Raw genomic sequence first — 14405 nt, 5'->3', positions numbered from 1 at the left:
TTGTTTGCTACTCATCACCCTTTATTCATGCCTTCCATGACAGTATAGCAGAAGGGCTGCAGAGAAATTAACTTCATCTTAGGATCCACTTGCCACTGAGATTGCCCTCCCTCCACCAAATTTATTTTCTTCAAAATGCGTTAAAAGTAACAAGAAGCTATTTCTCCTCCTTTGTAACAAAAACTTACTGAAGATGAGTAATTATGTCTTCTTTTCTTATTAGAACCATAGATGATGCTGGGAGGTATCAGATAGCAACTTCATTACACACACTCTTTGTGCACACATTCAAGTGTACACATAGTGACTTAATTATCAGACTTATGCATTATCTACCGCAGTTCTTTAATCCCAGCTTGGCTGTTACCACTTAGCACAGAAGATGTAGTGTATGGACATTCACGGAATGGGCATTCGTTTAATAGGAGGTAAATCTTGTATTAGAGCCTTTTTTTGGTGGGGGGTGGGCAGGAAGTCCACATAATTCGAACATGGCTAATTCAGAATTTAGGATCTGTTATTCTGGGATTGAGATGAGGGATGATAGATTGCCCAGGTTCAGAGCTCAGACTTCGACATGAGGTTGTCTGAGTTCACATACTCCTTCCATCACTTGCCATCTTTCATGACCTTGGGAAATACACTTAACCCTCTTAACTTTCTTTATTTACCTGTGAAGTTGGGATATAAAGTACCTACCGGGCCGGGCGCGGTGGCTCACGCCTGTAATCCCAACACTTTGGGAGGCCGAGGCGGGTGGCTCACGAGGTCAGGAGATCGAGACCATCCTGGCTAACACAGTGAAACCCCGTCTCCACTAAAATTACAAAAAATTAGCCAGGTGTGTTGGCAGGCGCCTGTAGTCCCACCTACTCGGGAGGCTAAGGCAGGAGAATTGCTTGAACCTGGGAGGCGGAGGTTGCAGTGAGCCGAGATCGCACCACTGCACTCCAGCCTGGGTGACAGAGCAAGACTCTGTCTCAAAAATAAAAAATTAAAAAAAAATAAAAAAATAAAAAAAAAATAAAGTACCTACCTTGTCAAGCAGATTGTTTTTAAATTAAAAGGTCAAACTTACAAAGTGTCCAGTGCCCCATAGAATGACACTGATTGTGATGTTGGTGTTTAGTTGGTACCTTAGGTTTATGCTTTTTATTCACTGATGTATATATTGTGTACATATATAGCACATTGGCTGGCGGTAATGTCCCCAGTAAGTATTTACTGAATGCTGAATGAAGTAACATTTAAGTGGAATAAATTCACTGGATAAGTATTTTTTAAAAACTTTAGTAATAGTTGTTTGATAACAGTGCACACATCAACAACAAATTAATATTCTCTTAAACCAAAGAAGTCTACTCACTTACCTTTTGTTAGCCTGCAGGGTGTAATGTATAGAAATAATAAAACTCTATTTCTTTTAAAATACTTGAAGAAAATTCAGTTTCTTGTTTTCTTTAGGAATTTGAATGAACGTAGCCCAAGTCATAACATTTTTAAAGCATCATTATATTGTTTTGAGTTTTCCATATGACTGACTTTCAGTAAAGATAAATGAGGGCCTAGTATACATGTGAACCTCCCAGAAAAGGCCAACTGTTATGAAAAATGCCTTATGCTACGATGATTTGTTTCTGTGTGGCACATCAGTTGTTTCTGGTTTTGTTTTTGACAGTCCTTCAAGGTAGGCCTGCAAAATTGAGTATTTCTATAGCTCCTTCTTCTCTCTACTTTCTTGGCTTGTGCCGTATAAAAAGGTCAGTATCACCCAGTTATGCATTTGTGACTTGTTGGGTAGTGTTGGACAATGAAGTAAAAACTTTCCATTAAAGTTCATTATCAAGTATTTTCAGCTATTATATCCAAGGACCAAGTGGCCTTTTCACATATAAATTTGTAATTTCTAATTTTGTTTAATTCTTTAAGAGGCAAGAGGTAGGATGGAATTCTTTTTTTTGGAGACAGAGTTTCACTCTTGTCACCCAGGTTGGAGTGCAGTGGTGCAATCTCAGTTCATTGCAACCTCCGCCTCCAGGTTCAAGCTATTCTCCTGCCTTAGCCTCCCAAGTAGCTGGAATTACAGGCACCTGCCACCACCCCCAGCTGTGTTTTTGTATTCTTAGTAGAGACGGGGTTTCACTAGGTTGGCCAGGCTGGTCTTGAACTCCTGACCTCATGATCTGCTCGCCTCGGCCTCCCAAAGTGTTGGGATTACAGGCGTGAGCCACCGCACTAGGCAAGATGGAATTCTGTAGCCCTGAGTTTGGTGCAGTTGATCAGAGGAGGTTGTATATCTATACTGCCCCTCCTGCCATAATTATGGAGTAATGATGTTGAAAGTTTTTTGAACCACCACGTCCTTTTTGCATGATATTGATGTCAACCTCTAAATGGACAGAGTGGTATTAACGTAAGTGGAAATCAAAATGACGCCTTGGGAATAAATAATCTCAGCATTTTATTGGCCCCGTTTTCTGAGCTTCCCAGCAATTTGTCTTCACTCATGGCTGCCAGTCAGGATAGGGTACTTGGGATTTTAAGTTTTAGTGTTTAGCTACTACTGTGAGATTGGGTAATTCATTTTCTTCTAATTTACTTGGATCGAGGGACTCTAAGAAACTATTGAAAAAGTTTTGTTTAATTATATGTGTTTCCATAAAATATATTTCTGAAAATGTTATTTACTAAAATTGTTATCTATATGTGAAATTTTTTTCAATGCAGAAAACTCTAGGTATTCTAATTTTAAAGGAGCTTAAGAAAGGTTGAGACAATCTGATACTTGCAGCAATCTACTGTGCAAGAATATTGGTAAAGTCTTGTTCAAACTTAATTCTTTTCAATTGGAAATTTGTAATTCGTATGTATGGATGGATGGATGCTTGTATTAAGAACCAACTCAATAGTCCAAGAAAAACCTATTAGAAGTACTAAAAAAACTAGGGAAACAGATGCTGTCAACGTTTTCTCATTTCGTATGTAAGAACAATGACTTGTTTTGGAAAAAAAAAATGCCTTTTTAAAATGCGTAAAATGTTTTAATAATTACTTGAACTATTTGCATGCTTAAAATAATGCAGAAGTGTTTGGAAATGCTTTACCAGGTGTTTTTGATTTAAAACCCTTAATTTGAATGTAAGGATTTGAGTGGTTTGGGCAGTCGTATTCCTAGTGGAAGAGATTAACCAGAAGTCCATTTTTATTTTGATGCTTCTGGCAAAAATTATTGAATATGCTGTACATTCAGGTGCACAGTTGAATCTTTAATTTGGAGTTTGCAGTGTTGGGGATGGCGGGGAGAAGGTGTGTGGTGAGAAGTTTATGGCTATGGACACTCTGTCAGCTACACTATCACTGAGGCCGTGAGATCAGAGCCTGACTGCACAGACATTTTAGTGTAGATCCCAGGATGTACTCTAGATGGTAATCTTTAGAAAAAGAAAAGAAAATGATCATGATAAAACATTGTGAACATTAGCTTGTTTTCCTGGTATTTGTTTTGTGTGTGTGTGTGTGTGTGTGTATGTGTGGAGGGAGCTTAAGAGACTTACAAAAATAAATAGTTAATGAAATATATTAAAATCTTTGTTTACAGAAAGTTGTTACTCTTTGTTTTTCAAAGGGAATTATATGTAACAGGACACCCTAATAATGATTTAATATTAAAAGGTTGTTCACCTGTAATTTTTAGACAAACGTAAGACAGGTTCTTACATAAGTATTGGGATTTTATGGATTTTTTTAGTTCATTCCAAACCACATGAAGTTGGTTTAAAAAATGTTATGTACTCTCTAAAATATTTGAAAAGGAACGTATTCAAACTGTTATCTGAGGTGTACTGTGCTAGCTTTCAGAAGTTGTTCTGTATTTTTTTTTTTCCCCCTGGTTTTTAAATGTTTTCAAAGTTAATTTTAAAAAGGACACGTGATACATACTAAACTAGTTTTGCCTATAAAAATAAGTAATGTCTTTCTGGAACTTTATGCTCTGTGCCTGTTTATTATACTCACCTTGTGGACGTTTGGAGAAAATTATAACTCATGCAATTGTTGTCTTTTTCCCTCTGTTTTGGGGCCTTTGTCTGTTTACTTTGCCTTCAGCTTTACACAGTTAAATTTGAACTTTGAGAAAATGGCAGGGCCTTTCTTTGGCCACGCAAATGCCCTATTTCCTTATTAAGTACATGTCTTATGCCTCTAGCTTCTGTCATTAGAAACTCTTCTGAAAGCTCAGTTTGTCCACTTGTGATTCATTTTACGGTTGTGTTTATCTGATGCCATTGCATTTCTGTTTTTATTATAAGCATAGCATGTTGCTCTTAACTGTGCTTTGGCACTATCTCACATCTTAACTTGGTTATTTTGAGGGGCACACACCATACTGCTTTATGATAGGACCTGGATTAAAGTGTAGAGCCAGAAGGGTCATATGTTTGTTCACACTGAAATAAGGTAACAGCTTTGATTAATGCAAAAAGGTTAACTTTAGTGGTAGAACAAATTATATGAGGTTTCAGAGGTCATCTGCTAAAGAGTTTTTGCAGATACCGACTTGTGTGCTGCGTGCCCCTAATAACCAGGGCATGATGGAGCATTGGGCACGTTAACTTAAAACTGTTTTCTTTTTTAGGTCCACAACTCCCAGGCCTGTTGCAGATCTCCAACTCCTGCTTTGTGTGACCCCCCAGCATGCTCTCTGCCGGTGGCATCACAGCCACCACAGCATCTTTCTGAAGCCGGGAGAGGGCCTGTAGGGGTAAGGAGAATCCCGTTTTTAAAAGCTATCAGTATTTTATATCCCATAGGGTATAAAATAGGAATATTACCTCCCTCCCCAGAGCCCCTTTTAAAATGTGCTGTATTATATGTGTTTTTAAAGGAGTAACAAGTACATGCACAGAGGAAGCAAAATACGGGACTTGCCTTACCCCTCTAGGACAGTTCCAGAAGTTAGCGGGGTTTGGTGGAAGGGTATTTTGGCACCAGCAGAGAGCATGCTGGGCTGCTGCAAGGAGCAGGAGCTGGCAATCAGCAGCGAGTATGGATGTTGGCAACTGAAATGGGGAAAAAAGGGGGTAAGTTTGAGTTCAAGTGTGGAATGTGCGTTTCCCCAGGCTCACTGGGACTCATGGCCCACCAATCTAAACTATTTTGGGTGTTGTCTTCTTGGGTGACGTTTTGTAGAGTATTGCTCAGACATAGCGAGGCTTTTCTCCAGTGCTAAATATAGAATAAGCACTTTAAGAGGCTTGGGTCGGGCTGTAGCTATACTTCTTACAGCTATCCCTTGGTTATTCCTCTGTTACTAGTGGTGGTCCTGAGGGATGTGTAAGAGGCAGCATGATGAAGTATCTTTAGTGCTTTATCCCTTAAAGCACAGGAACCCGTGTGGGTGATCACAGGGGTTATTATCGTGTAGTGCACCCCCTTTTTAGGAAAGTTCACACTTGTCTTCCTTTTCCTTCCTTTAATGGTAGGACTTAATGGAGAATTTAATGGTAATGTTTTCTGAAAGTCGAGTATTTATTATTCTGAATGACTACTGGGTTAATAGGAAAGAAGTGTAGTTTTAGTTAAGCATTGAAGTCAGTGTAAAGAAGTGACTGTGGCACCCCAGTTCATAGTGAATTAGCAAATGATACAAGAGGATAGCAAGGTCTCTCACACTTAGACACACACAATGCAAGATACTGTCAATATATGGTGAATTGTTCAGTTGCAGTGTAGAATATTAATATCTTGGGGCAAAGAAAAGAAAGTGCTCCAGATGGGCTGTGGCTCTTGGGAAAGTTCTGTGAAGGTGGGTAGGTTTTGAGGAGCTGGGTATGTTTTTCACACATCAATAAGAAGTGGATAGGCTGAGTGTAGCAGCCTTCCAGGTGTACATGGCAGCCTGTCCTTATAAGCAACGCAGGCAGTGAGACTGACAAGTCTGGGAGTTGTGAGAAGATGACCCGCAGGACGTCACTGAAGAGCACAGGTTAGTGGATTTTGGGAGGCAGATGTGGAGACATAAAATGGGACTAGATTATAGAGTATCTTCAGGGTTAGCAAAGTTAAGATTTTATGTCATAGGCAGTAGAGAGCTTGTGTAAGCTTTTTTATTCTAGGCAAGCCAACTTGCAGACCACTGCTTAAGAAGATTGACTGCAGCAGTTTGCAGTGTGGAACGGGGAAAGATGGTGAAAGTTCCAAGTAGGAGGCTAGGGCTGCCATTCATGGGTAAGAAAAATGAAGAGGACCAAGACAGTAGAGATGATATATTGATAATTGTAACCAAATCAGGAGTAATTGTTGCAACAGCATAACATGTTTACATATTTGCTGATATAATTACTCAAGGGTCATACCAAAAAAGGGGATAGGGGTTTCACATTGTGGAAAGCTTGGAATTCTTGAAATAATAGCCATTTACGGTAGAAGAGAGAACCCAGTGTAGTGTAGATAAAAGTCTAATTTTAATTCCCAGAGAAAGACTGACGTCTTAAGGGACAAATTAGTAGATTCCCAGTGTGACTACCTACTTTTAAAGCTTCAGCCTTTACCAGTTACCAATATGTCTTATTTACTGATATGTCTTATTTCCACATATATCTAAAAAGCAGGTTTTATCTTTCAGGCTGATATTTTCTTAACCAATGTGGATGCTATTATTAATACTTTTATTTAGTGTAATACTCAACAGGATTTGCTGAATGGATTTTAAGTCTTCCCCAAAATAACATTAATTTTTTTGTAAACTTTTTATATTAGAATTAATGATGACTAGTATTTAATTTTTAGCAATAAAAATATTTGTGTCTACTGATGATGTAAATAAGTTCATGACTAGTGGAGCACTTGGGTACATTATATGTAGGTGTGAGAGATTCTGTAGTGAGAGGACAAATCATCTTTTAGTCAAGATGATGGTACATAAAACTAACTGTATTGATTGTTCTTTAATGATGCTTTGTGCTGCCAAAGTCATTTGAGCTGGATCTGAATCAGAGCCAGTTGGCAAAGCTTCCCCATATGTGGAGCTCTCATAAATCCTGCAGGCACACAGACCTAATACAGTGTAATGAGAGAGCTGCTGGGAGAAAAAATTGATTACAGGGTTGCAGACAATATTATTAACATTTCTTGCCGTGATACACCAGATGTCTTCCCTAATAGACTATTTTTGTTAATTTAGTTTTTATAGGATAGCATTGATTGCATCATAATTTAACTTTCTTTGCATATTCAGGTATATGTGATCTGTGTTTCTACACTAATGATGGAATAAACTCATCAGATTTAATTTTGTAAGTTTTAACTTATCTGTTCATTTTTCTATCTGCTAGAGAGACAACATTTTTACTTGTACTGATAATCTGTTAGCTTGGATGTTTTCTAGTAAAAAGTACTGTGTTCAGTGGTGGGGAGGGAGTAGTGAGGGAGGTAAGAAGGCAAAGATAACATTACCCAGAACCTCCCTAAACTGGTCAGAAATGATTCTACCCACCAGCGGATTTACATAGAAACCACATGGCACCATGACAGAGGCTCTAGCCAAGGCAGGAAAGTTGCAACCTTTCAAGGGGACTTACATGCACATTTATCTTCATTGTCACGGTTGTGGCTCTGCAGGACAGGACTCCTGTTGGCTGCACCCATCCTGTTCCTCAGTAGAAGATCAAGGACTAGTGAGGATATTAGTTAGTTAGCATTTTAATTCTTTTAGCCATATCTTTTTGTGTGTTTGACCTCTGTTGGGTGGTTAACACACATAATTAGGATAGTATTGTAGGGGTGGTTTGAACTGTTTTATTTGAGTAGTGTTTTGTTTTGTTTTGTTTTTGTTTTTGTTTTGAGACAGAGTGTCACTCCGTCACGCAGGCTGGGGTGCAATGGCATGATCTTGGCTCACTGCAACCTCCACCTCTTGGGTTTAAGCGATTCTCCTGCCTCAGCCTCCTGAGTAGCTGGGATTACAGGTGTGGGCTACCACACTCGTCTAGTTTTTGTGTTTTTAGTAGAGACAGTGTTTTGCCTTGTTGGCCAGGCTGGTCTTGAACTCGTGACCTCAAGTAATCCTCTCATCTTGGCCTCCCAAAGTGTTGGGATTACAGGTGTGAGCCACTGTCCCTGGCTCTGTATGTTTTGTTGTTGTTGTTTTTTGAGACAGAGTCTTGCTCTGTCACCCAGGCTGGAGTGCAGTGGCACGATCTCGGCTCACTGCAACCTCTGCCTCCCAGGTTCAAGCAATTCTCCTGCCTCAGCCTCCTGAGTAGCTAGAACTATAGGTGCATTCCACCACACCAGGCTAATTTTTTTTTTGTTGTATTTTTAATAGAGATGGGGTTTCACCATGTTAGCCAGTATGATCTTGACCTCCTGACCTTGTGATCCACCCACCTCGGCCTCCCAAAGTGTTGGGATTACAGGTGTGAGCTACCGTGCCTGGAGTGTGTGTGTTTTTTTTTTAATCATTGTTTTTGTTGTGCATTTTCCTTTAGGGAACGTTTTTTCTTTTGACGTGTTTCTTGGTAACATAGGATATGTTAATTAACCTTTCTAACTCTTAGTTTTCTCACTTGTTGTATGGGTATAATACTAGTATCTATGACAAAGGGTTGCAAAAATTAAATAAAATAATTCATTAAATTTCTTAGCACCATACTTAGCATATAGCAAGCATACATTAAGCATTATCTATTATCCTATAAGACTTGAATTTTACAAATTCTGGTCTTTTCTCTTTTCTTTTCTTTTTTTCTTTTTTTTTTTTCTTTTCTTCTTTGACGGACTCTCGCTCTGTTGCCCAGGCTGGAGTGCAATGGTGCGGTCTAAGCTCATTGCGCCTCCGCCTCCCGGGTTCAAGTGATTCTCCTGCCTTTGCCTCCAGAGTAGCTGGGATTACAGGTGTCTGCCACCATGCCTGGCTAATTTTTGTATTTTTAGTAGAGACAGAGTTTCACCATGTTGACCAAGCTGGTCTCGAACTGCTGACCTTGTGATCTGCCCGCCTCGGCCTCCCAAAGTGCTGGGATTACAGGCGTGAGCCACTGCGCCCGGCCCAAATTCTCGTCATTCTTAATCTGAAATCCATAAAGTCTTTGAGTTTTAGAGGGTCTGAACATCCTGAAATTGCTAGCAAAGTCTCCTATATATGTGCATTTTTCTGGAAAGAGGATCTATACTTTTTGACTATGGATGCCTATCAGTAGATTGCTTAGGTGTTGAAAATAATTTAAAAGTTAAGATTAAAAACAGTGAAGGTTCTGCTGTTTGTCATTTAAAACCTCAAATCAGCCCAGGCATGATGGCTCACGTCTGTAATCCCCGCACTTTGGGAGGCTGGGGCAGGTGGGTCACTTGAGCTCAGGAGTTCAAGACCAGCCTGGGCAACATGATGAAATCACATCTCTACAAAAAAATTAAAAATTATCTGGGTGTGGTGGCATATGTCTGCAGTCCCAGCTACTCAGGAGGCTGAGGTGGGAGGCTTGATTGAACTCGATTGTTCAGAACTCAGTCAAACCAGTGTTAAAAGAGTTATTTTTACTTAAGTAAGGCATTTATCATTAGTAAGTATCACTTCTAACATTAGTGCTTTTCATGCGTGCTACTGTAGTACCATTTAAGAATTAAAAATGAAAATTTATTATAAAGTGCTTTTTTAGAAATGCTGATTGTATTATATTTGTTACCTACTTGTTGCTTAGAAAGAACTCCAATCTGGTTGCTTTTTTAGTGGTGCAGAAGTTTCTTGAGGCTATATTACTTTTTCATTATTTACTGTGGCTTCTCTGCTTTGGCATACTTCCCCATTAAGTGTGCCAAAAATAACTGTTGATAAAGATCACGAGAGATTGCTTTTTATATTTGATTTTAATGAAAGATATTAAGATGGCTGGATTTGCAGAAGAACTGCTAATACAAATGTTGGGATTAATGCAGCTACCCTAAATGAAAGATGATTACTAGTTGTCGACTTATAATGTAACAAATTAAGAAGATTCTGAAAGCACCCAACTGACCTATAATAACAAGGCTGACTGCTACCAGCATCAGAGAACCCGGCTGGGCCCGCTTTCCTTTCACCCGGAGCAGTGTTGTGTCTGCTTCCCCATCAAAGCTAATTGTCAGTTAATTTATTCTTTTTTTTTTGAGACAGGGTCTTGCTCTGTTGCCCAGCCTGGAAAGCAGTGGTGCGGTCTCAGCTCACTGCAGCCTCCACCTCCTGGGTTCAAGCAATTCTCCTGCCTCAGCCTCCCGAGTAGCTGAGATTATAGGTGCCCGCCACCACACCTGGCTAATTTTTGTATTTTTAGTAGAGATGGGGTTTCACCATGTTGGCCAGGCTGATCTTGAACTCCTGGCCTCAGGTAATCATCCTGCCTCGTCCTCCCAAAGTGCTGGGATTACAGGCATGAGCCATCACGCCTGGCCTAATTTTTGTATTTTTAGTAGAGATGGGGTTTCACCATGTTGGTCTCAAATTGACCTCAAGTGATTCCCGCCTTGGAACCCAAGTGTTGGGATTACAGGCGTGCGCCACTGTGCCCAGTCAATTTATTCTTAAGACTGTCTTTTCATCATATTCATCATCTTTTTTCTAAAAGGGGCATCAAGCCCTATTTTTAGATCACAAATATCAATAACCCTATGCTTTTATAACTGCCTACGATTTAAACAGCTTTTTGTTACCATAGGCATATATTAGATTTAATGATCCTTTGCAAGTTTTATTCAGCTTCTTGTTCTTTCAGGGATAGTGCATTGCTCTCTTTTGCTTAGAGGCACTGTTAGGACTTAAGCCTTGCTTTTCTTGGGCTGTTTCATGTTTTGGAGTTTTTTTTTTTTTGTTTTACAGACAGGGTCTCACTCTGTCACCCAGGTAGGAGTGTAATGGTGCCATTCTGGCTCACTGCAGCCCCGACCTCCTGGGCTCAGGTGATTCTCCTTTCTCAGCTTCTCAAATAGCTAGGACTATAGGTGCGTGCTACCTAAAATTTAAAAATTTTTTAAATTTTTGTAGCGATAGGGTCTCCCTGTGTTGCCCAGGCTGGTCTTGAACTCCTGGCCTCAAGGGATCCTCCTGTGTCAGTACCCCAAAGTGCTAAGATTATGAAGTCACTTCGCACAGACTATTTGATTGAAAAATATCTGAACAGCTGAGTGTGGTGGCTCATGCCTGTAATCCCAGCACCTTGGGAGGCTAAGGAGAGAGGATTGCCTGAGGCCAGGAGTTCAAGATCAGCTTGAACTGGTCAGACTAGTCTCTGACCAGACCCTGTCTCTACACAAAGTAAAAAAAAACAAAAAACATTAGGTTGAGTATGGTGGCTCACACCTATAATCCCAGCACTTTGCGGGGCTGAGGCGGGTGTATCACTTGAAGTCAGGAGTTCGAGGCCAGCCTGGCCAACATAGCGAAACCCTGTCTCTACTAAAAATACAAAAATTAGCCAGATGTGGCGGGTGCCTGTAATCCCAGCTACTTAGGAGGCTGAGGCAGGAGAATCGCTTGAACTCGGGAGGCAGAGGTTGCATTAAGCCGAGATCACACCACTGCATTCAAGCCTGGGCAACAGAGCCAGACTCCATCTCAAAGAAAAAAAAAAAAAAAAAGGCCAGATATGGTGTTGTGCGGCTGTAGTACCAGACTCTAGTACCGGCTACTTGGGAGGCTGAGGCAGGAGGATTGCCTGAACTCAGAAGTTCAAGGTTACATAGAGCCGAGATTACGCCTCTGCACTCCAGCCTCCACGACAGAGCGAGACTCTGTCTCAAAAAAAAAAAAAAAAAAAAAAAGAGAGAAAGAAAGAAAGAAAAAAAGAAGTCTAAACAAATATGCGGGGCTTATTCTAGGCTTTACAAATTCTCCGGAATATTTTTAGCAATGGAATTGCCAAAGACATTTCTGGCCATGGAAGTAAGCTTGTGGTTTTATTTAATCTAACTTTGTTTTTAGGATATCATACTATTTTTTGATGGGATTTTTTTTTTTTTTAAGACAGGGTCTCTCCCTCTGTTGCCCAGGCTGGAGTGCAGTGGCCTGATCATGGCTCACTGCAGCCTCGACCTCCCAGTCAGATGATCCTCCCACCTCAGCCTCCTGAGTAGCTGGTAATACAGGCGCCTGCCACCATACCCAGCTAATTTTTAAATTTTTTGTAGAGACGGGGCTTTGCCATGTTGCCCGGACTGGTCTCGAACTCTTGGGCTCAAGGAATTTGCCTGCCTCAGCCTCCAAAAGGGTTAGGGTTACAGGTGTGAGCCACTGCGTCTGGCCGGCAATATCTTCTGTAATTATCAAGGCCTTCAGTGGAAGAAGAGATGGTACTCTTTCCCAAGGATATTAAACGTTTCTAAGGACTGGAGTGAAGTTTAAGTAGTATACTGAAAGTTAATTCTTTTTTAGAGTCTGTATAAATTATTATGCCTGGTGCCTGGAAGTTGCATTTTCAATTCTTATCTTTGATCTTATGTTTTATGATTAGATCGTATCAGATACTTTGCCCATCCCCTTAAAATCAATGTATTTTTTCCCTTTTATCCCAAAATGTATTCTCTAAAGGAAAATTTGAGAATAGAAAATCTTAGATTTTCAGCCTGTAAATAGCTTTTGTGTTCTTTTTTAGGAACTAGTAACCTATTTTCAAGAAACATGCTGTCTAAAAGGACAGAAGGGCGTGTGTTTCCATCATGCTAGCTGATTTAGTTACTCTATTCCTCCCACCTTTCGGCTTTTCCCTCCTTATCCCATTGACATTCTTAGTGAGGTAAGGAAAAAGGCCTATGTTTTAGCTTGATTAAAATTTAATAGCTGAAGTAACCAAAACATTCATAAACTGAGGAGTTTGAAACTGCTTACAGATTTAATTTTTCTCTGGAGTATCCTAAATATTTATTCCTTGGTAATTTTTTGAAATATGTATATTAGTACTCCTAGCCATTAGTAAATTTTAGTTATAGCTTTCCTTCCTTTCACTTAAATTTCCTGGAACATATATTGGGAAATTTTTAAAATTTAGAATCTGTTTTGAATTTTTTGAGGTGACAGCTGCATAGATGTTAAAAGTAGATAGAATTTTTAAACATTGAAAATAGAAATTATATTAAAAATATAATGTTCTTTGTCACCTGTATCTGGAAGTTTGAAAGGTCATGTCATTTCAACCCTATTAGATGGTAATTGGTGGAAAATAGTTGGATAGTAGCTTCACCTATGTAATGTAAAACTTTGGTGTTGGCTGGGCGTGGTAACCTATGCCTGTAATCTCAGCACTTTGGGAGGCCAAGACTGGAGGATTGCTTGAACCTAGGGGCTTGAGACCAGCCTGGGCAACAAAGTAAGACCTTGTTTCTACAAAAAATTAAAAAATTATCTGCTACTTGTGGGGCTGAGGTGGAAGGATCGTTTGAGCTCAGGAGGCTGAGGCTACACTGCGCTGTAATCATGCCACTGTATTCCATCCTGGGTGACAGAATGAGACGCTGTCTCAAAATAAATAAATAAATAAAGTTTGGTGTTAACATAAATTTGTTTTATGCTGCCAGTAATACAAATAGATCTATTTTTTCACTTAAAAAAAATTTTTTTTTTATTTGGAGACAGGGTCTTGCTCTGTTGCCCAGGCTAGAGTGCAGTGGCATGATTTCGACTCACTGCAACCTCTGCCTCCTGGGTTCAAGTGATTCTCCTGCCTCAGCCTCCTGAGTAGCTGGATTACAGTCATGTGCCACCACACCTGTCTAATTTTTGTATTTTTAGTAGAGATGGAGTTTCACCACGTTGGCCAGGGTGGTCTCAAACTCCTGACCTCAGGTGATCTACCCGCCTTGGCCTCCCAATCCAATCACGCTGGGATTACAGGTGTGAGCCTCCGCACCCGGCCTTTAGTTATCTCTTAAAGTAAGTTGGGAAGGCCAGGCTTGGTGGTTCCCACTTGTAATCCCAGCACTTTGGGAGGTTGGGCAGGTGGATCATGAGGTCAGGAGATCGAGTCCATCCTGGCTAACACAGTGAAACCCCATCTCTACTAAAAATACAAAAAATTAGCGGGACGTGGTGGTGCATGCCTGTAGTCCCAGCTACTTGGGAGGCTGAGGCAGGAGAATCACTTGAACCCGGGAGGTGGAGCTTGCCGTGAGCCGAGATCATGCCATCGCACTCCAACCTGGGGGACAGAGCGAGACTCTGTCTCGGGGGAAAGAAAAAAAGTTGGGAAAGAGTTGATTTGTCCTGTTTTTCAAGGGAATAAATGTAGATTTTACTTTACTGCAATTAGTTAGAGACATTGTTATGTTGACTGACGAGATTTTGTGGTACAATTTCCCATTGATCCATGAGGATTACAAATAATTATCAGCTGTATGGGTGGCAAACACTTTTCTTGAGATTTTTCTTTTTTTTTTTTTTTTTTTTT

The 14405-nt window shown here is 40.2% G+C and overlaps 1 protein-coding gene across 2 annotated transcripts in view; it reads left to right on the top strand.

The window, feature by feature from the left end:
- Window positions 1–14405, top strand: part of RERE (arginine-glutamic acid dipeptide repeats) — a 470948-nt gene that overhangs the window by 204483 nt on the left and 252060 nt on the right. For both annotated transcript variants that reach the window (XM_025378261.1, XM_025378250.1), the window contains one exon: window positions 4634–4759. In XM_025378261.1, coding sequence (XP_025234046.1) covers window positions 4634–4759 — 126 coding nt within the window. The remainder of the gene's footprint in view (window positions 1–4633; window positions 4760–14405) is intronic.

The sequence above is a fragment of the Theropithecus gelada genome, chromosome 1 (assembly GCF_003255815.1).
Source record: "Theropithecus gelada isolate Dixy chromosome 1, Tgel_1.0, whole genome shotgun sequence".
In the NCBI taxonomy this organism is placed as follows: domain Eukaryota; kingdom Metazoa; phylum Chordata; class Mammalia; order Primates; family Cercopithecidae; genus Theropithecus; species Theropithecus gelada.
This window is presented reverse-complemented; position numbering and strand designations above follow the sequence as displayed.